General features: G+C 42.3%; 1 protein-coding gene across 8 annotated transcripts in view; it reads left to right on the top strand.

The window, feature by feature from the left end:
• snrnp25 (small nuclear ribonucleoprotein 25) overlaps positions 1-21246 on the top strand; it is a 22406-nt gene extending 1160 nt beyond the window's left edge. For 3 of the 8 annotated variants that reach the window (XM_048552194.2, XM_048552196.2, XM_048552198.2), the window contains exons 2-7: positions 2132-2331; positions 6824-6914; positions 10290-10395; positions 14483-14557; positions 16832-16891; positions 20805-21246. In XM_048552194.2, coding sequence (XP_048408151.1) covers positions 2143-2331; positions 6824-6914; positions 10290-10395; positions 14483-14557; positions 16832-16889 — 519 coding nt within the window. In that variant the 5' untranslated portion in view covers positions 2132-2142 and the 3' untranslated portion in view covers positions 16890-16891; positions 20805-21246. Of the gene's footprint in view, positions 1-330; positions 1430-2095; positions 2332-6823; positions 6915-10289; positions 10396-14482; positions 14558-16831; positions 16892-20804 lie in introns of those variants that run through there. The other 5 variants (XM_048552193.2, XM_048552195.2, XM_048552192.2 and 2 more) reach the window with 3 other exon arrangements.

Here is a 21246-nt window from a genome sequence, read left to right as displayed (position 1 = left end):
AAACAGAGAGGGGGAGAGAGAGACAGAAACAGAGAGGGGGAGAGAGAGAGAGAGAGAGACAGAAACAGAGAGGGGGGGGGAGAGAGAGAGAGACAGAAACAGAGAGGGGGGGGGAGAGAGAGAGAGACAGAAACAGAGAGGGGGGGGAGAGAGAGAGAGACAGAAACAGAGAGGGGGAGAGAGAGAGAGAGACAGAAACAGAGAGGGGGAGAGAGAGAGAGACAGAAACAGAGAGGGGGAGAGAGAGAGAGACAGAAACAGAGAGGGGGAGAGAGAGAGAGAGACAGAAACAGAGGGGGAGAGAGAGAGAGAGACAGAAACAGAGAGGGGGAGAGAGAGAGAGAGACAGAAACAGAGAGGGGGAGAGAGAGAGAGAGACAGAAACAGAGAGGGGGAGAGAGAGACAGAAACAGACACAGACAGCAACACAGAGAGAGAGACAGAAACAGAGAGGGGGAGAGAGAGAGAGAGACAGAAACAGAGAGGGGGAGAGAGAGACAGAAACAGACACAGACAGCAACACAGAGAGAGACAGAAACACAGAGAGGGAGAGAGACAGAAACATACAGACAGAAACAGAGAGGGGGAGAGAGAGACAGAAACAGAAACACAGAGAGGGAGAGAGACAGAAACAGAGAGGGGGAGAGAGAGAGAGAGACAGAAACAGAGAGGGGGAGAGAGAGAGAGAAACAGACACAGACAGAAACACAGAGAGGGAGAGAGAGACAGAAACACAGAGAGAGAGAGACAGAAACAGACAGACAAACAGAGAGGGGGGAGAGAGAGACAGACACAGACCGTAACACAGAGAGAGAGAGAGAGACAGAAACAGACAGACACAGACAGCAACACAGAGAGAGAGAGACAGAAACAGACACAGACAGCAACACACAGAGAGAGAAACAGACACAGACAGAAACAGAGAGGGGGAGAGAGAGAGAGAAACAGAAACAGACAGCAACACAGAGAGGGAGAGAGAGACAGAAACAGCTCAGACAAAAACACAGAGGGAGAGAGAGACAGAAACAGACAGACAAACACAGAGAGGGGGGAGAGAGAGACAGAAACAGCTCAGACAAAAACACAGAGACAGAGACAGACAGCAACAGAGAGAGAGAGAATCAGAGAGAGAGAGAGTCAGAGATTAGGACAGAGAGCCAGACAGTGGGATGGATGGGGACAGACAGAAAGAGAAAAACAAGGATTGAAAGGGAGAGAAACAACAGCCACAGCAATTAACGTGGGAGAGACTATAGGAATGTGGTGTCATGGATTTCAGAGATTAAAAGAACAGACAGTAAATAAATCAACTCATCACAGCAGGAAGTGAGAAACAGGGAGAATTCAGGTCCTACTGTACACCGTGGATCAGTTTACAGTCAGAATGAAGGAGACTGCAGAATGACTAAGTTCAAAACCACAAATTAGAGCAAGTATTTTGGAAGAAACTACCTGTTTTCCAAGTGAGGCAGTTCCCGATCATTAAGTACTAAGGAATCATCTTATCCAAAACTCTTGACTGGATAGATCATCAGTTTCGCAGAATAGTTTATTTCCCAAGTTTTCCTCCATAGCCCTAAATACATTCTGCCATGGTGGTGGTGGATGCAAATACAATAGGGGCATTTAAGGGGATTTTAGATAAGCACGTATGTAAGAAAGGAATGGATGGATGTGGACCATGGGCAGATGGAAGGGATTAGCTTAACTTGGTGTCATGGCCGGCACAACATTGTGAGCTAAAGGGGCCGTTCCTATGCTGTACTGTTTTATGTTCTATATCTCCCGTTCCTCCCCCATCCCACACACACTACCTCTTTTCCCCCTCCATGCCCTATCATATCTCCTGTGTCCACTCCACTGTGATTCAGTACTGAGCTAGTTAGCAATTGGCAAGATTGACAAGTGTTTTAAATGCTAATGAGGCTAATATAATAAGCATGGAGGCTTTGAATATCTATTGTGAAAAAGAACTGAACTCACAGAATGGTTACAGCACAGAGGGTGGCCATGTTTGTATTGGCTCTCCAAAGTTGCAGTTTTCCCAGTGCTATTCCCTTACCTTCTCTCCATAACTCTGCACGTTCTTTTCCAGATAATAATCCAATTCTCATTTAAATTCCACTGAAAGATTCACTGAGGATGACTGAAGACATTAAGAAGGAACCACTTTCCACCAACATTAAGCAGGAAGAAAATTTTGCCGTAGTCAATCAAGAAAAAGCTGTAGAAGAGGAGGAAGAGTTATCGCATGCAGAAATCCTGGACCTATTTCAGGAAGGTCTGGCCATGATTGTCCAGGATCCATTGCTGTGTGATCTTCCAGTTCAGGTTTGTGGTTTATTTTAATCATAAGCTTTACACATTCACAATAATTACATTTTTATCAGTGATGATGTTTGATATCAAGAATGCGAATACTGTTTGATCAATGGAAATCTTTTTCTGGTCTTTTAATTGTACACAGAATGTGGCATTGCTGACTAGACCCAACATTTATTTCCCATCCCTAATTGCCGAGTGGGCAGTTGACAGTCAGCCACATCACTGTGAATCTCATGTAGGCCGGACCACATAGCATAGAGTCGTAGAGATGTGCAGCATGGAAACAGACCCTTCGGCCTGACTTCTGTATGCCAACCATATATCCTAAATTAATCTAGTCCCATTTGCCAGCATTTGGCCCATATCCCTCTAAACCCTTCTTATTCATGTACCCATCGAGATCCCACTTCAATATTGTAATTGAACCAGCCTCCACCACTTCCTCTGGCAGCTCGTTCCATACATTCTGTATGACAAAGTTTCCCTTCAAGTCTTTTTTAAATCTTTCACCTCTCACCTTAAACCTCTAGTTTTGGATTCCTGTACCCTGGGAAAAAGACCTTGGCTAATCACTCTATCTATGCCCCTCATGAATTTATAAACCCCTACAAGGTCACCTCTTAGCCTCCGATGCTCTAGGGAAAATAGCCCAGCCTATTCAGTCTGTCCGTGTGGCACAAAACGTCCAAGCCTGGCCACATCCTTGTAAATCTTTTCTGCACCCTCTCAAGTTTAACAACACCCTTTCCATAGCAGGGAGATCACAATTGAATGCCCAGATTTGCTTACCCAGAGGATTTTAGTTAATCAGATTGGATTTTACAATTGACAGTGTTACAACATTTTCAGTAGGCCAGCTTTTTATTCCAGATTTTCTGTTTAATTGAGATTTCATAATTTGACATGGTGGGATTTGTATCCATGTCTAGCAGTTCTGGATTACTAGCCTAATGATATTACCTGTGCACCACCACCTCCCCAAACATTAAGAATTGCAATACAGTGTCTTTGTGCCTGTAGGCTTTGTTAAGAATATAAACTCCTGGGTACGATCTGGCCAGAATAGTTTTCGCTAGGTCTAATTTCATTGTCCTTCAATAGGACAAGTAATTGTGTTAGATTTTAAAAAAAGTATGCGGGCAGAGACCCTAATATAATTTGTATACGATTCGTAAAAGACAAATTTGACATGAATTAAGATGTTTTTCTTTATAAATACAACCAAGTAAAATAGTACTCCAAATCCCTGCAGTGTGGAAGTAGGACATTCGGCCCATCGAGTCTATGCTGATCCTTCAAAGAGCATACCACCCAAATCCACCCCTCTCCCCTTCCTTTGTAACCCTGCATTTCCCATGGCCAATCCACCTAACCTGCACATCTTTGGACTGTGGGAGGAAAGTGGAGCATCCAGAGAAAACCCACGCAGATATGGGAAGAATGTGCAAACTCAGACAAATAGGTGCCTGAGACTGGAATCAAACTTGGGTCCCTGCCACAGTGTGGGCCCTATAAATTGATGACTAGAACATAGTAAATATGAGGTAATGAAGGCAAAAGTATTGGTGCTATTCAAAAGAACAACTTTTAAGTTTTATAAATATGTTGATACGCTGACTCATTGTATTAATTAGTGGTGCATTGTTAACATTATTAAGTTATCGATGTTCAAACTCTATACTCACTTTAAATCTGCGTTCGGCTGAGACATAGAGATGTGCAGTATGGAAACAGATACTTTGGTCCAACCCCTCCATGCTGCCCAGGTAAACTAAATTAATCTAGTCCCATTTGCCAACATTTGGACCATTTCCATCTAACCTCTCCTATTAATGTAACTAACCTGATACCTTTTAATTGTTGTTCTTGTACCAGCCATCACCACAACTTCTGGCTGCTCATTCCACAGATGCATCATGCTCTGCATGAAAAAAATTGCCCCTTAGGTCCCTTTTAAATCTTCCCCCACACCTTACACCTATGCCCCTACCCCCAGTTCTGGACCCCCTACCCTTTGAAAAAGACCTTGGCTGTGCACCCTATCCAAATCCTTCATGATTTTATGACCCTTTATAAGGTCACCCCTCAGCCTCCGATGTTCCAAGGAACATAACCCCAGCATATTCAGCCTCTCCCCGTCGTGCAAACCCTCCAACCCTGGCAATGTCCTCTGCATCCCCTCAAGTTTAACAATGCCATTCCTATATCAGGGAGACCAGAACTGAACGCAGCTCTCCAAAAGTGGTGTAACCAATGTACTGTACAGCCACAACATGACCTCCCAACTCCTATACTCAGTGCACTGACCAATAAAAGCAAACTGACCAAACGCCTTCTTCAGTACCCTGTCTACCTGTGACGCCACTTTGGAGGTACATTGATCCTGTGCTCCAAGGTCTCTTTGTTCGGCAACACTCTCCAGGGCCCTACCGTTAAGTGTATAAACCCTACCCTGGTTTGCCTTACCAAATTGCAGCACTCCACATTTATCTCTATTAAACTCCATCTGCCACTCTTTGGTACCATTGATCAAGGTCCTGTTGTACTCGGGTAACCTTCTTGCCCGTCCACTACACCAATAATTTGTGTCATCTGCAAACTTACCAACCATATATCCTATGTTCACATCCAAATCATTTATATAACTGTGAAAATCAGTGGACCCAGCACTGATCCCTGAGGCTCACCATCGATCACAGATCTCCAGTCTGAAAAACAACCCTCCACCACCACGCTCTGTCTCCTACCTTCCAAGCCAGTTCTGTATCAAATGGCTAGTTCTCCTTGTATTCCATGTGATCTAACCTTGCTAACAAGTCCACCATGAGGAACCTTGTTGAACGCCGATATAAAAATGAATTTTAAGTTTCTTGAAGAAGTAACAGAAAGGATACATAGTACGCAGTACATAGACTTTCAGAAGCTTTTGATTATAGTGCCATTCATCAGACTTGTGAGAAAGATTATAGCTCATGGAGTAAAGGGGCCAGTAGCAACATGGGCGTAGAATTGGCTGGAGTGGTGGGAAGCAGTAACAGCTGATGATTATTTTTTGGGTTGGAGGAAGGTTTCTAGTGAGCCCTCCAGGGGTCGATATAGTGAAGTTGCTTTTCCTGATATATATTAACAATCTGGATCTTGGCGTGCAGGGGATTATTTCAAAGTTTGCAGATAACGTAAAACTTGGCAGAAATGTGAACCAGGAGCTCCACATACAACTCCAAAAGAATAAAGACAAGTTGGTGAAGTGGGTGAATAAATAGCAGATGAGTTTCAATGCAGAGAAGTGTGAGGTGATGCACTTTGGTTTGAAGAACATTGAAGATAATACAAAACAGGAGGTACAGTTCTGAAGGGGGTGCGTGAGCAGAGGGACCTTGCTGTGTAGGTGCACAAACCACTGAAGGAGGCGGGACAGCGGAGGAAGCTGTTAATAAAGCAAACCATGTCCTTGGCTATTCTTAACGGAATAGAATGCAGGAGCAAGGAGATCGTGTTAAACTTGTATAAAAGACTTGTTAGACCTAAGCAGAAGTACTGTGTACGGTTCTGGGTGCCACATTGTAGGAGAGACATGAATGCAGTGGAGACAGTGCTGAAACAATATATAAGATTGGGTCCAGGGGTAAGAAAGTTTAGCTATGAAGGTATATTGGAGAGGTTGGAACTGTCCTGCTGGGAGAGAAGAAAACAGAGAGGATTTCATAGACACACAAGCGAACAGACTCAGGCTCACCTTGTTCTCTTGCTCTGCTTGGAAGTATGGTTAGAGGCAAGGTCAGTTGGGGCATTTAAGGGGCCACTGCTGATTGTTTAAATATAAAAGCAATGTGAAATGGTGAAAAGGCAGACGAACATACTAAATCAAGATGTTCATTTGGAGAACTGGTGCAAACACCGTGGGCTCCATGGCCTCCTTCTGTGCCATAAGTATTCTGTCATGAATATCATACGACTTGTTTAATTTGATTTACTTTTTTAGACGTTTTCAATTTGAACAGTAAAGCATGTCCCCATATTACTGTTTTCTGACTTAATTTATATTGCATAATTTCTTATTTATTCTGGTATTTCTGTCCTGAAAAATATCTTGGCAACTGTGTTTTAAAAATGTCATTGCGTTCACAGCATTTTGGAAGCCTCTACCTGCCTGTCTATATCCTAGCAACTCTTTTTATTACACACAGACTTCAGGTGTAAGGAGAAAGAAAAGCTTTCTAATGAATTGGGTGTGAAATGTCAGCGAGGCAGCGGACCTAATTGTTTCACATTCTGTGACGAACACCACCAATGCTGTCATTTTTGTATCTCAATTTATGATCTTCCCCATTCATTTTTCTGAATGAGGTGTGCTTTTAAAAGACTGGTATGAAAGGCACCTTTGCTCCAAAATCCTTTCTATTGACCAACAGTTCAAAAAAATGCCAGACTTCAACAGTGCTAGTTTAAGTGGACGGATATCAGTGCTGCTGACTTTGATTTTTATTTTATCACTTAGGTTACTTTGGAAGAGATAAATTCTCAGATCGCTTTGGAATATGGTCAAGCAATGACTGTCAAAGTAAAGAAAGGAGATGGTGAAATAATGCGTGAGTGCAATTTTTCAGCGGTTTTATCATTTCAGCTGAAGTTGTTGTGCTCCTGCTGAATATATTGCAACCTCGTTACAAAACATAAGACCATTACTCTCATTCAGCATGGCTGCCTGCTTAAATTATGAACATTAAATCTCTCGTGTTCTGGCCATTTGAAAATAGAGACTGGACTTTTGCACGTTCCGGAGATCCTTGAAACCAAGGCGGGTAAAACCAGTACAGAGAAGTCCGTTACAAATTTCCAGCCAGCACCATTTTTGTCAAGTGGGGAAAAGGGGAGGAGACAGGGTCGTTTTGAAAATATGCTAAATTTCAGCAGACCCAATTCTTGCTGGACAAGGGCTGCTGCTGCAGAGTGAAAATGTAAGTGCTGTTGATGGTCACGTGAGGTCTCTAAGTGTCATGATATGTAGTTACTTAAATCCTCAGGCCTTTGTTTACAAAAAAAAGCAAAAAGTTCAGGCTGCTGCTCTTAAGTAAAGTTTTAAAAAAACACGAGCTGCTAGACTTCTTTGATAACAGACAGTCTGGTGAAATGTATAAAATGTATCATTACCTTGTGTTGTGTAGTTTCAGTAGCGTTCATTGCTAAAATTACACTAAGCTACTGTCGGAGTTATGCCCAGTATGAATGTTTGGCTGAGTATAAGAAGATCCAAAAACTCTGAGTTCACTGGGGAGAGGTGTGTTCACATCTGTGGACAGTTTTACGAGTAAATTAAATTATTAACTGTCTTTTGATATTGTTACTGAGTAGAAATTTTCTTGTTTTTATACCAATTTGATTGCTTGAAGGGATTGGAGATAATTGAATTCATTTCATCAATGAGTTTTTTCTGTCTGAAATTTTCTCAAGTAAGAGCTTTATTAGGTTGTTAGAAGCTTTTTTAATCATCATATGGATCCTGATAGCTGAGATATAATGAAATGGTATGGTGTAGGTTTGAGACTGAGGGAGTATGTGGCATGTAATGAGTGGATGGGTGAGGGCTACAAGTCCTCAGACAGCTTCTAAAATAATGGGATGAACTCCCAGAGAGCAGAGGTGGGCCGTCTAACCAGCCTGCCTCAATCCTTGACTGCTTTCGAGATCGATTTAAGGCAATGCTTCCTACCATTCCTCTCTCTGTGGCCCCTTTTCAAGGCTTGTAAGTTATCATGGCCCGTCTGAGAATTGTGAGAGTGAGTGGGGTTTGTAGGAAGACCTATGAAAGCAGGGGATATCGCTGCTTGGTGGACATTGCTGCCTGTGAGTTTACTTGGGCCCCTGAATCCCACATATGGGAAGCCCTGGCTTAAGGACTTGGCAGGCCCAAGCCCAATTCCAGTCCCGCCTCCCCAAACTGAAAACTGCATGGGACAAGGACATTTGTGTTGAGGCAGATTGTGTTGTGTTGAGTTCCCCAAAATCCAGCCCTATGATCCTGGACATGAATAAAACTCTGGGACCTCGCTAAGATGTCAGAGGAGAGAAAGTTCATTCCACAGTGTTGACTATGGAATTACCTGATTATTTTGTTTTTAAACACCTAACCAGTTTCCTCACGTTCGTTTGGAGAAGAAAACTTACCAACCTTACAAATGTATTTATTCTCTTTTATACCCAGCAGTGTTCTTCCACACAACCAAACAATTTTTCTTTCGGCGCCCTTGCCAAATCACCCGTGATAATTTGCATCTATTGAGTACCACCAGTAAATCACTTGTGTCCTGCACAGAACAATGTACATGCAAAGCCTGTTATGGGCAATGCAGATCCTCAAGGGCAAAGGAATGTAGGAACGGTGGCTAAATTAAAGCGGAATTGGAGCGGGGCGGAAGATAAAACTATCATCCCCCTGCAGTGCCCACCTCTCTGTAAAGGTGTTGGTACTGTTGGTGGATGTCATATACTTCCTCTGCTGGAACACCGATGAAACTGTGGAAAAAGGAGCCTTAACAATGCCTGTGTGTTGGTATTTATATATTCATTGCATCGAATTATATGTTGGTGTTGGGCATTAACTTGTGATTGTCTTGAATTCTTATAAATTGATACAGATCAAAACTGGCTGTAGGGTTGGAATGCACTAAAATAACTATTTAAACAGAATTCAAATCCACTTTATTTTAGATAGTCACACCCATGAAACTCTCCCTCCGTAGATTACAAGCTCCACGTTTTTATATAACTGCTTAAAATCTAAAGAATCTTCTTTAATATATCCATCACCTGTTTCCTCATTCCATTAGGTCTTCCTTCAGGCCATATTAGATTCATGTTTATAATGTGTGTCTCTAAATAAATATATACATGAGCGTATAAATGTGCATTAGGAGCAGGAGATAGTAAGAACTGCAGATGCTAGAATCAGAGATAACAGTGTGGAGGTGGAGAAATACGACAGGCCAGGCAGCATAAGAGGAGCAGGAAACTTGACATTTCGGGTTGGGACCCTTCTTTTTCTGAAGGAGGGTCCCAACCCAAAACTTCAACTTTCCTGCTCCTGTGATGCTGCCTGGCCTGTCGTGTTCCTCCAGCACCACACTGTGTTATTAGGAGCAGGAATTGCCTTTAGCATTTTGGTCCAATTGCTTTTAGCCACTCGAGCCTGTTTTGCCATTCACTGATCTGTTATCCCATTTTCTTTCTAACCCCCCCCCCTCCCCCATAACCTGTCAACCCCTTGCTTATCAAGATCCTATCTGCTTCTGTCTTAACGAATAGTCAGAGATGCTATTGCCATCACGTTTTGAAGAAGAGACCTCCAAAAAGTCTCAATCCTCTGAGAAAATCTCTGTCTTAAATAGATAGCCCTTTATTTTGAAACAGTGGAAATGTGTAAAAATTGATTCCAGCTCTATTCTTCACCAACCAACCCTCTGGAGTATAGAAATCAAAATTTAACCTTCTCTCCCCACATCTCTCCAGCAAAAAGGAGCACAGTTTGAGCTGAATGGCCATATAGACTCACAGCAATGCAGTTTGACTCTGAACTGTCCTCTGAAACAGCATATCACAGCATAAGATAGCATAAGACACCAAAGAGTTGGGAAAATAAACAAATGAAACAAAAAAGGATGATTTCTGTTTGCTGATTTATCCTCAACTCCAGTAGTACCTCTGCACAAAAGGGGGAGAGCTGGAAGGAGATAGTTGCTGTAAACTGAATGTCATACTGAAGCCTTGTCATTAGCTATATCTAGCATCAGTGTAACAGAGAGGAGCATATGAGAGCTTGTCATCACCTTGCTTTGTAAAACTACTGCCTGGATGTAATCGTAGCACCATGGACAAGTACAAACTTGAGTGAGTTTTGTAGTCATTGAGTTTTGTAGCAGTAATCTGTGCTCTTATACAGGTCCATAATTCATGCTATCTCTCCCCAGCTGTTGTTGTGATTCAAAATGACACAGTCCTGGATCTGAAAAAAGCCATCCAGAGATATGTACAACTGAAACAAGAGCGTGAAGGAGGAACACAGTATATAAGTTGGTAAATTGTGTTTGATATTCATTCTGTCAATTTATTAAGGTAACATATCTGTACAGATCATGGAGGACAGATTGACCTGAAAGTAATGATCTGATAATTCTTTGAGGCTAATACTTTCAGTGTTTGATCTTTAATTATTGCCGTGCTTATTTGCCCAGAATTGACAGATGCAAAATATATCACGTCATTAAATTATATCAAAAGAAAAAGTGCTAAATTGTGGTACTATTTCATGGTTCTGTCTTGTGTGTCTGAAGGGATACAGTTTTTATTATGGTACAATTCATGATCTGGATACAAGTTATAATTGAAATTGCACTCATTTTGAATTTATTTCTCTCTCAAATTTCCACTTGGATATTACCAATTGCCTAAATTAATGCTGGGTTTTTCCAGCAATTTTTGTTTATGTTCTACAAATTTCAGCATCTCCAGCTCTTTGGCCTTTTTTTTGCCAAATTTAATGTCTACTATGAACCAGAACAACCTGGCGACGTGTTAAAGCAAATAACCCAAGATATATTTAAACGTGATTATTTGGTACAGTTTGATTTAAACAGTACATGTAGGCTTATCATGAAAAATAAGTTTATAAGTCTTAGTCTACCACCAGTAAGTAACCCTGCAGTAATTGAAAATTACTTATAAAAAAACCATTTGTTGGTTATAATGATGTATGTTATCATCAATTTGTTAGTAAATTAAAATAAAGCAAAAGATTTACAAGGATGTTGCGAGGTTTGGAGCTATAGGGAAAGGCTGAATAAGCTGGGGGTATTTTCCCTGGAGCGTTGGAGGCTGAGGGTTGACCGTACGGATGTTTATGAAATGATGAGGGGAATGAATAGGGTGAATAGCCAAGGTCTTTTCCCCAGCACAGGAGTGTCCACAACTAGAGGGCACAGGTTTATGGAAAGACAGGAAAGATTTGAAAAGGACCTGAGGAGCAATGTTTTCACACAGAGGGTGGTGCGTGTATGGAATGAGTTGCCAGAGGAGGTGGTGGAGGCTGCCACATTTACAACATTTAAAAGACATCTGGAGGAAGGGTTTAGAGAGAAATGGGCTAAATGCTGGCAAATGGGACTAGATTAATTTAGGAAATCTGATCGGCATGAACGAATTGGACCGAAGGATCTGTTTCCATGCTGTGCATTCTCTATGACACTATCCAGAAGCTTCCAAACTATGACTATTTAGCATACTTTAGTTTAGTAAGTTATTGTGTCTGCACAAAGAATTGAAAATGCCCGTAATTAGCAGAAAGGTGGGGATGGTGAAAGGTGATCCTTTAGAATGTAGAGTCTGGTGAAGTGAATGGTGAGGATGAGTAAACCCTGATTGTGGTTGGAGGAGAAAGGTGACAGAAGAACCATGGGAATAAGCATGTACTCAATCACAGGCACTGTCATTTGCATTGTGGTGGGGGTATGGCATCTTCTGTTGTTGCTGGAAGAAAATCTTGAGAGAACCACTGGTAAGGAAGGTGGTGATTTAAAATATAGTTTCTAGATATCTTGTGCAATGATTGCAGTTAGATTCCTAAAGTAATACGTGAGATTTTCTGGAAGAACTGCTTTTCCAGAATTTATGTTTATGCATTAATATTGATCCAAATAATCACAAGAAATGGCATGTCAGCATTTTGACTGAAGAGGTATCCTTTCAATTCAGCAGACTTTGGAGATAAAACAAGGTTTGTGGGTCTGGACTGTGTCCTTGCATGCAAAGGGAGGATTGAGATCGATGAATGGATAGCATAATAATTAGGTTGCTTATATTTTTCCTTATTTGGAAAAGAAACAATATAAAATTGGGTACAGTGGCAACATTTTACTTATATGCTGCTTTGTCATTTATTTTGTTCTGTATACACACAGGGGCAATTCTACATTTGTAGAAATGGGGGAAAGTGGTTTTACCTGACAATTGCTATTATTACAGGAAGTAAATTTGTTGCTTCATCAAATTTATATGAACAAGGATACTGCATGTGTTTGCCAATGATGTGAAATAATAAATAAGCATTGCAGCTCTGCACAAATATGTGCTGCCATTGCAATTTACATTGAAGTTACCATGCCTAAAGCTGGTTTATTTCATCACGTAGTGCAGCTCTATTTGTATAGAAAACAGTGCAACTGCATTGCACCTACCAGTTTTACCATGGTAGGATTCTGAGACTTGTAAGGATGTAATTTATTATATCATCCTGGCTTCATTATTACCATATAAGCATCCTTTTTAGTTGCTTCACCTTGCTCTTTAACTCTTTGCCATCTGGGTAACTGTGGTTTTGTTCGTTCTGCTTTTCCACGTTTTGGGACCGGACCTGAACAGTCTGCTGTTTTATTGTGTTATTACATTAGTACCTTTGATTCTAATTTCCCAGGGCCAGATCTCTTCTCAACCTATTGGAATTAGCTCTTTCCTAATAGTTACTTTTTGTTAAACTCTCGATTGCTCTTTGTCCTTTTCCGTATCAAATATAAATGCCTATGGTACAATGAATGGTGGATAAATGTAAGGTTGTCCACTTCTGTACAAAAAACAGGAACCAAGATTATTAGCTGAATGGTGATAGATTGGGAAAGGGGGAGGTAGAATGAACTCTCAGTATTTTTGTACAACAATCGCTGAAGGTAAGCATGCAGGTGCAGCTGGAGGTGAAGGATGAAAATGGTATGTTGCCCTTCATTGTGAGAGGATTCAAGTACAGGAACGGGGATGTCTTGCTGCAGTTGCATAACACCTTGGTGAGACCGCACCTGGAGTAGTGTGTGTGGTTTTGGCTTCCTTATTTGAGGAAGGATGCTCTAGCTATAGTGTCAGTACTGCAAAGGTTGAACAGTCTGGCAGGACTGGGTAGGATGCTCTTTGGAGGGTCACTGCAGATTTGATGGGCCAAACCTGAGGGGGTTACCATTGACCAGAATCTCAACTGGACTCACCACATTAACAGAGTGGCTACAAGAGCAGGTCAGAAGCTAGGAATAATGTGGGGCGTAACTTGCCTCCTGACTCCTTAAAGCCTGACGGCCATCTACAAGGCAGAAGTCAGGAGTGTGTTGAAATACTCCCCATTTGCCTGGATGGGTGCAGCCCCAACAACACTCAAGAAGCTTGACACCATCCAGGACAAAGCAGCCCGCTTGATTGGCACCGCATCCACAAACATCCACTCCCTCCACCACCAACTCTCAGTAGCAGCAGTGTGTGTTATCTACAAGGTGCACTGCAGAAATTCACCAGAGATCTTCAGACAGCACCTTACAAACACATGACCGCTTTCATCTAGAAGGACAAGGGCATCAGACATATGGGAACACCACCACCTTCAAGTTCCCCTCCAAGCCACTCACCATCCTGACTTGGAAATATTGCTGTTCCTTCACTGCAGGGTCACAATCCTGGAATTTCCTCCCTAATAGCATCGTGGGTCAACCCACAGCATGAGGACTTCAGCGATTCAAGAAGGCAGCTCACCACCACCTTCTCAAGGGCAGCCAGGGATGGGCAAGCAATGCTGGCCGCCAGCAACACCCACGTTCCCACAAATGAGTAGAAAAAAAACATGGCGTCTGTCTGAGCTGTAGGGATTTTGTGATTCTATAAATTCAAAACTCTCAGTCACAATCTGAGGATACAAAGTAGGCCGTTTAGAAATGAGCTGAGGAGAAATATCTTGGGAGTGCGTCTATGGAATTCTCAGCCACAGAAAACAGTTGAGGCAAAAACATTGAATGTTTTCCAGAAGAGATTAATATAATTCTTTGAACTTAATGGGATTAAAGGATACAGGACAAAACAGGAATAGGGTACCCAGTAGGATGATCACCCAAAATCTTACTGAATGGTATAGCAGGCTCCAAGGGCTGAATGGCCTCCTCCTGCTCCTATTTTCAGTGTTTGAATGTTTTGCGAGTGTGATCAGCTCCCAGCAACGTTTTTCTATTTCTAATGATTTTGTTCCATCAGGTATTTATCAACCTCTGACATTTCTGTTTCTGTTTTTAAAGAATCGAATGGGATCAGTTCTGTGTGATTAGCATAGTGTGAAATGCAAGGGTTTCTGCTTTGTCCGTAGGAAATATATTTGGAGGACCTACCACCTGACATTTAATGGAGAGAAACTGACAGATGACAAGATGAAACTGAAAGAGTGAGTATGAAAAAGTTTATGGTGTAAGCTTTTACTTTGTAAGGCTTCCCATTTCCCAATAAGTGAGCATATATTGGTGTTTTGAGTACATTTTAAAAATGCATATACCTTCTTAAGGGTCATTTGATAAAGAATAGTAAATATATGTCCGGGAGATGATGAAAGTGTCCGAGATGGCAAGAAATGAAAGAAACTTACTACAGGTGCAGGCAAATTTTAAAAAAAAACAAAACGTGTTGGAAATGTCTCTATTATATTCCAACTTTCTCTCAATGCTCCCAAGAGATAGCGATTAGAGGAGGAGGATGATAGGAGGTTTCTTGATAGACTGGGTGAAAGTCAATGAAAAAAGAGACTATATAAAGCAAGCAAAAATGTCAGTTCTGATGGAGAGTTATCTAGACTCAAGATGTTCGCTTGTTCTCTCTCCATGGATGCTGTCTGACCCACTGTGATCTCCAGCATTTTTTGTTTTCAGTACAGATTTCAGCATCTGCAGTAATTTGCTTCTATGAATATCTGAGGTGTGCGAATGCATCGCCCTGCATAGAACGATCAGACATAGCAACTTAGATTTGGGTCAGCAAGAATCTCAAGAAACCCCTGTACGCATACGGTTTCTGCTACAGTTTAACAAGCTGAAACTTCAGTTTTTCTGATCAGAGTATGAGTGTCCTACCTTCTGGTGCATTAGTTTATCTGGAAGCAAGTAAGCAGCCCACAATGACAAATCTGTCACAAGCCAAGAAGAAAATCATCAGTTATGTATGGTATGCTGCATATCTGCCTGGACTTTGGAGACTGTTGTTGACTATTCTATTCCTCAGTTCTCAAACACGTTATCTTCAAATCAACTGAACACAAAAGGGAACAGAAAACACTGGAGGTACAAGTTTTGCAAGATCTGTGGAGGGAGAAACAGAAAAACATTTCTTGTCCAGTGAGATTTCTTCAGAGTCAAATTTGGCTTGAAGCAAGACCCTGTCTCTGTTTTGGGCTGCCAGACTTGCTGAGTTTGTCCAGTAGTTTCTTTAATTTCAGATCTCCTCCAGTAAATTTCTCTGCACATTTTGCTTTTATTAAATCCTTAACAGAACATGCTTAGAACTTGCCTTCCCAATTCTTTCCTATTGTGAGCACAGCTCAAAACATTGTTGTTCAATTTTAATAGACAACCAACAGGGGGCCCTTGAATAAAACTAGCCGATATGTAGCAAAACTTAAAATTGTCTCATAAGCAGATGTTTCCTTGTTAATGAAATGTGAGGCTGGATGAACACAGCAGGCCCAGCAGCATCTCAGGAGCACAAAAGCTGATGTTTCGGGCCTAGACCCTTCATCAGAGAGGGGGATGGGGTGAGGGTTCTGGAATAAATAGGGAGAGAGGGGGAGGCGGACCGAAGATGGAGAGAAAAGAAGATAGGTAGAGAGGAGAGTATAGGTGGGGAGGTAGGGAGGGGATAGGTCAGTCCAGGGAAGACGGACAGGTCAAGGAGGTGGGATGAGGTTAGTAGTTAGGAGATGGAGGTGCGGCTTGGGGTGGGAGGAAGGGATGGGTGAGAGGAAGAACAGGTTAGGGAGGCAGAGACAGGTTGGACTGATTTTGGGATGCAGTGGGTGGAGGGGAAGAGCTGGGCTGGTTGTGTGGTGCAGTGGGGGGAGGGGACGAACTGGGCTGGTTTAGGGATGCGGTGGGGGAAGGGGAGATTTTGAAGCTAGTGAAGTCCACATTGATACCATTGGGCTGCAGGGTTCCCAAGCAGAATATGAGTTGCTGTTCCTGCAACCTTCGGGTGGCATCATTGTGGCACTGCAGGAGGCCCATGATGGACATGTCATCTAAAGAATGGGAGGGGGAGTGGAAATGGTTTGCGACTGGGAGGTGAAGTTGTTTATTGCGAACCGAGCGGAGGTGTTCTGCAAAGCGGTCCCCAAGCCTCCGCTTGGTTTCCCCAATGTAGAGGAAGCCACACCGGGTACAGTGAATGTAGTATACCACGTTGGCAGATGTGCAGCTGAACCTCTGCTTAATGTGGAATGTCAAATACAGGAGGTTTAACGTCAGATTGCATGTCTTGTTGACTGTGTCATGTGGCTGCTAATCCCGACACTGCTGTAAACACTGATAAGAAGGTACAATTTGTGCTGTGGTATCTGTGGCTGACGTTCTGTTGACTAATGCATAAATTGTGTATTAACCAGCATTGGGAGGCAGAACTTGCTGAGCAGGAAATTATTATGTGATTCTCAAGTTTAAACTTTTTTTATTTGCAGTTACGGTATAAGGAATCGAGATGAAGTTACCTTCATAAAAAAACTTCGAAAAAAATAAAAGTTAGTACTCTGCTTAATAGTTTTGTGCTTAATTTTTCACTTTTAATGCAGATAGTAAACTCTTCACGTACAATGCCTGTGCCCTAACCATGCAACTTATCAAAAGTACTTTCTTGTTCCTAACTGAATATTCCATAAGCATGTCACATCCCAAATAATTCGGGCCCTGTAAGATATGTTCAGCTAGTGTTCATTGTGTCTTCATTTAAAAATCCCAGGCTAAATTGTATCATCATAATGTTAGATAATTATATTTCAAACTGGCTGAATGCCCCTCATGTTTGATTGATTGAATGAAAACACTCAAGTACGACCTCAGGTGCCCAGTGACTGTATCGAGAGCCTGGCTGAAACACACAGGCTAGAAATTCCCAGGTTTATAGAATCCCTACAGTGTGGAAACAGGCCCTTTGGCCCAACAAGCCCACACCGAACCTCGGAGCATCCCACCCAGACCCATCCCCCTATAATCCACCTAATCTACACCTCCCTGAGCACTGTGGGCAATTTGGCGTGGCCAACCCACCTACCCTGCACATCCTTGGACTGTGGAAGGAAACCGGAGCACCCGGGGAGAATGTGCAAACTCCACACAGACAGTCACCCGAGGCTGGAATCGATCCCAGGGTCCCTGGCACTGCGAGGCAGCAGTGCTAACCACTGTGCCACCGTGCTGCCCCAATGCATGAGATCTCAAGCAAGTTGCCGCTAGGGTTCCAACAGTTGGTTGGTGACTTGGTGGTTAGCACTGCTGCCTTACGGCGTGAGGAATCTGGGTTCGAGTCCACCTTTGGACTGTGTGGAGTTTGCACTGTCTGCATCAGTTTCTTCCTACAGTCCAAACATATATGGTTTAGGTGGATTGGTGAATCTTAAACTCTGGACACATGTACAGAGTAATATCTGTGGGATATGAAGAAGTTTCTTAAGTGACACTATGGCCCAGCGGTTAGTACTGCTGCCTCATGGTGCCAGAGATCCAGGTTCAATTCCAGCCTCGGGTGACTGTGTGAAGTTCGCGCGTTCTCGCTGGTTCTGTGTAGGTTTCCTCCCAAAGATGTGTAGGTTAGGTGGATTGGCCATGGGAAATACAGGGTTACAGAGATGGGTCTAGGTGGGACGCTCTTCGGAGGGTCAGTGTGGAGTAGATGGGCCAAATGGCCTACTTCCAGACCGTCGGGATTCTAAGATTTATTGAGAATTATCGTACTTGATTGCTCATTGTCACTTGCTGCCTTTTTAAACACCGTCCAACTTAAATTTAACATGAATGGGATGGCAAAACAGTATTCGCCCTTCTGCAAGTTGCGGTTCAGTTCAGTGATAGAGAAATCAGATTCACGTTGTTTAGCAACATTTGTGTCTGTTTTGTTGGTGTCAAAAATACTTGATAGTTATGTTTGTAAACCTTGAGTGTAAATGTGACCTGGATGTCTCTGATTTTCCTGTGATGTTGATAATTTGAAAATGAGGTATGCTTCAATATACAGGAACTAAAACAGAGTCACAATTTTAATTTTGTCTTCATGTATTGCTCCTAGCTCTCACAGAAATATCTATTAAAATTGCTTGAGGCCCAGCTATGAATTCATTGAAAATACTGAAAGGAAGACAAGTCTTGCCATATTCCACCTCTTGACTTCAGATGGAAATTGTAAGCCTTCTGTAGGCAATGGTTCTGAAGTCAGTTCAAAATATTTAGAATGATTCAATTCATAGGATCTCAATATTCAGATTGTAATGCTGTCATTAAGCTCACTAACTTTAGCGAGAAAAGTTTAATGAGAAAATTACGTTAAAAATCAAGTTAAAGTGTACTATTTTAGACAAAATAGGAGCACTGGAAAGAAATGCAGAAGTATTTGTAAGGATGGTGCATAGTTTAGGGAATTTTCTTTGGGAAGAAATCTTCTGCTATCAGATGGAATCACTATTTCCATCCCAAATCAGACAACAGACTCACCTACCTTTCTGTGATTTTTCTGGCTGGTCTGTGAAGCAGCATCTAACATAAAGCATGTCGTTCAATAAACCTTACGGGCAGCATCAGAGGGGGTCATCACAAAAATCCACATTGGCACTGACTGAGAGAATGTGGCTATGAGAGTAGGGTGCCAGCTGGACAAGGGAGTGGGTACAGGGAGGTGGATGAGCAGGGGGAGATCTGTCAGCTTGGGCTTGGTGTGCAGAGATGTAGGTCAGTCAAGTGCCCGCTATGAGGAGGGAGACCTTGTGTTTGTAAGTGGAGAGAGTTGTTGGGTGCTAAAGGAATGTGTGTCAGTTGGGTGTCCAGGATTTAGATGTGTTGGTTGTTTGAGTGCTAGTTGGGGTGTAGGGTGTAACTTGTCATATACCTGTAGGGAGGATAGTCATAGAGTCACACAGCACAGAAACAGATCTTTTGGTCCAACTTGGCCTTGCCAACCATAATCCCAAACTAAACTAGTCCCATTTTCCAGCATTGGTTCATATCCCTCTAAACCCTTACTATTCTTGTACCCATCCAGATGCCTTTTAAATGTTGCAATTGTACCAGCCTCCACCACTTCTATCGGCAGCTCATTCCAATCACACACCACCCTCTTTGTGAAAAAGTTGCTTCTCATGTGCCTTTTAAAACTTTCCCCTCTCACTTTAAACCTATTCCATCTAGTTTTGGACTCCCCTACCCCGAGGAAAAGAAATTGGCTATTCGTCTTATCCATGCCCGTCATGATATTCTAAATCTCTATAACGTCACCCCTCAGCCTCTGATGCTCCAGGGAATAAATCCCCAGCCTGTTCAGCCTTTCTTTATAACTCAAACCCTTCAATCCGGGCAACATCTTTATAATTTTCTTCTGCACCCTTTCAAGTTTAAGCATATCCTCCCACTGGCAGGGCAACCACAATGGAACACAGTATTCCAAAAGTGGCCTTACCAATGTCTTTTACAACCAGTCAGCAGGGACATTGGTGAGCCTGTGGGTGGAGGGCTTGTGTTTGTGACTGTTCATGTGTGTTTCAGTCTAGTCCTTTGACTTTATCTGGTTAACTGCCCAGGTACCTGAGCTGAAACTCTGTGAATCCCCAACCTTAACTCAAATTTGGACCTTTCCAGACGGTTCTAGGTGCAGGTAATTGCCATCAGAAGGTTCAACATTTTGGCCAGTTACCTTGCCATTAGGGACTCGTGAGAGGTTCTGAGGCACACCTTTCAGGCTGTGACTGCTCTTCAATTTCCCGAGATATCTGGGTTACACGGCATATGTTTTGTTTATTGAACGAGCATGGCCTGGCACCAAGCTGCCAGAAGATGAAAGTAGGTAACCCACAATTACAGTGTGGCATAGTACATTTGGTGCTATGGTTTTAGCAAGGGATTAAGAATTATCTGCACTTTAAGGGTGAATTTCATAGATCATAGAATCCCTAATGTGGAAACAGGCCCTTCAGCCCAACAAGTCCACACCGACCCTCGGAGCGTCCCACCCGGACCCGTCCCACTAATCTACATATCCCTGAACACTGCAGGTAATTTCCCATGGCCAGTCCACCTAGCCTGCACAGTTTTGGATTTTGGGAAGAAACCGGAGCTCCCAGAGGAAACATGCATGCACATGGAGAATGTGCAAACTCCACACGTTTCAGTCAAACCCAGGTCCTTGGCACTGAGGCAGCAGTGCTAACTCTGACCACCGTGCCACCCATTTCCTGGTGGTTCCTCTCACACCTCCGCTATAAATTCAGTAGAAACTCTCCATATCTTCAGATTCTGTAGCATTCAGGGTTAGCTAAGTCATATTTTCATGTTGCCAGATCTTTCAAACAATCATGATTTTATCACTCTCATTATTTCTGTATTACTTATACTAATGTAGAAAAAAATGAACTGTTTTCAGATAGCTGTTTTTCTGCTTTTTGTTTCTTCCAGATTTGTATAACTCTTAATATGTGTCCAAAAGACACATTTATCTTGTCGAGAGATGTCAGTTCCTGCCTCTCTGCTCTTGACAAAACTCTTTATCACACCAGAGGACAGAAGAAAAGCAACACAGGAGCTATATTGTTCATTCAAACTTTAGTGATAAAGGAACAAGTCAATTTCTGAATTGTTACTATTTGCAATTCTGTGTTCAATATAATGTTGGTTGTATAAACTGTTTATTGAATGATTCAGTGTATTTAGAGATTAACTTTGTAATTTTTGCAATCCCGTTGATTATATCAAAATCCATATGTTGTAATAAGTGTAAGAATGTCATGCATCAGACTTGTACAAATGAAAATTATGATAGAATGTATCCAAGTATTGGAAGTGCATTATAAAAGTTTTTTTTAAATGCTACAGAGCTAAATGTCTACTTAAAACCAGA

The sequence above is a fragment of the Stegostoma tigrinum genome, chromosome 23 (genome assembly GCF_030684315.1).
Source record: "Stegostoma tigrinum isolate sSteTig4 chromosome 23, sSteTig4.hap1, whole genome shotgun sequence".
NCBI lineage: Eukaryota > Metazoa > Chordata > Chondrichthyes > Orectolobiformes > Stegostomatidae > Stegostoma > Stegostoma tigrinum.
Note: the sequence above shows the minus strand (reverse complement) of the source record. Positions and strands in the feature narration are given on the sequence as shown.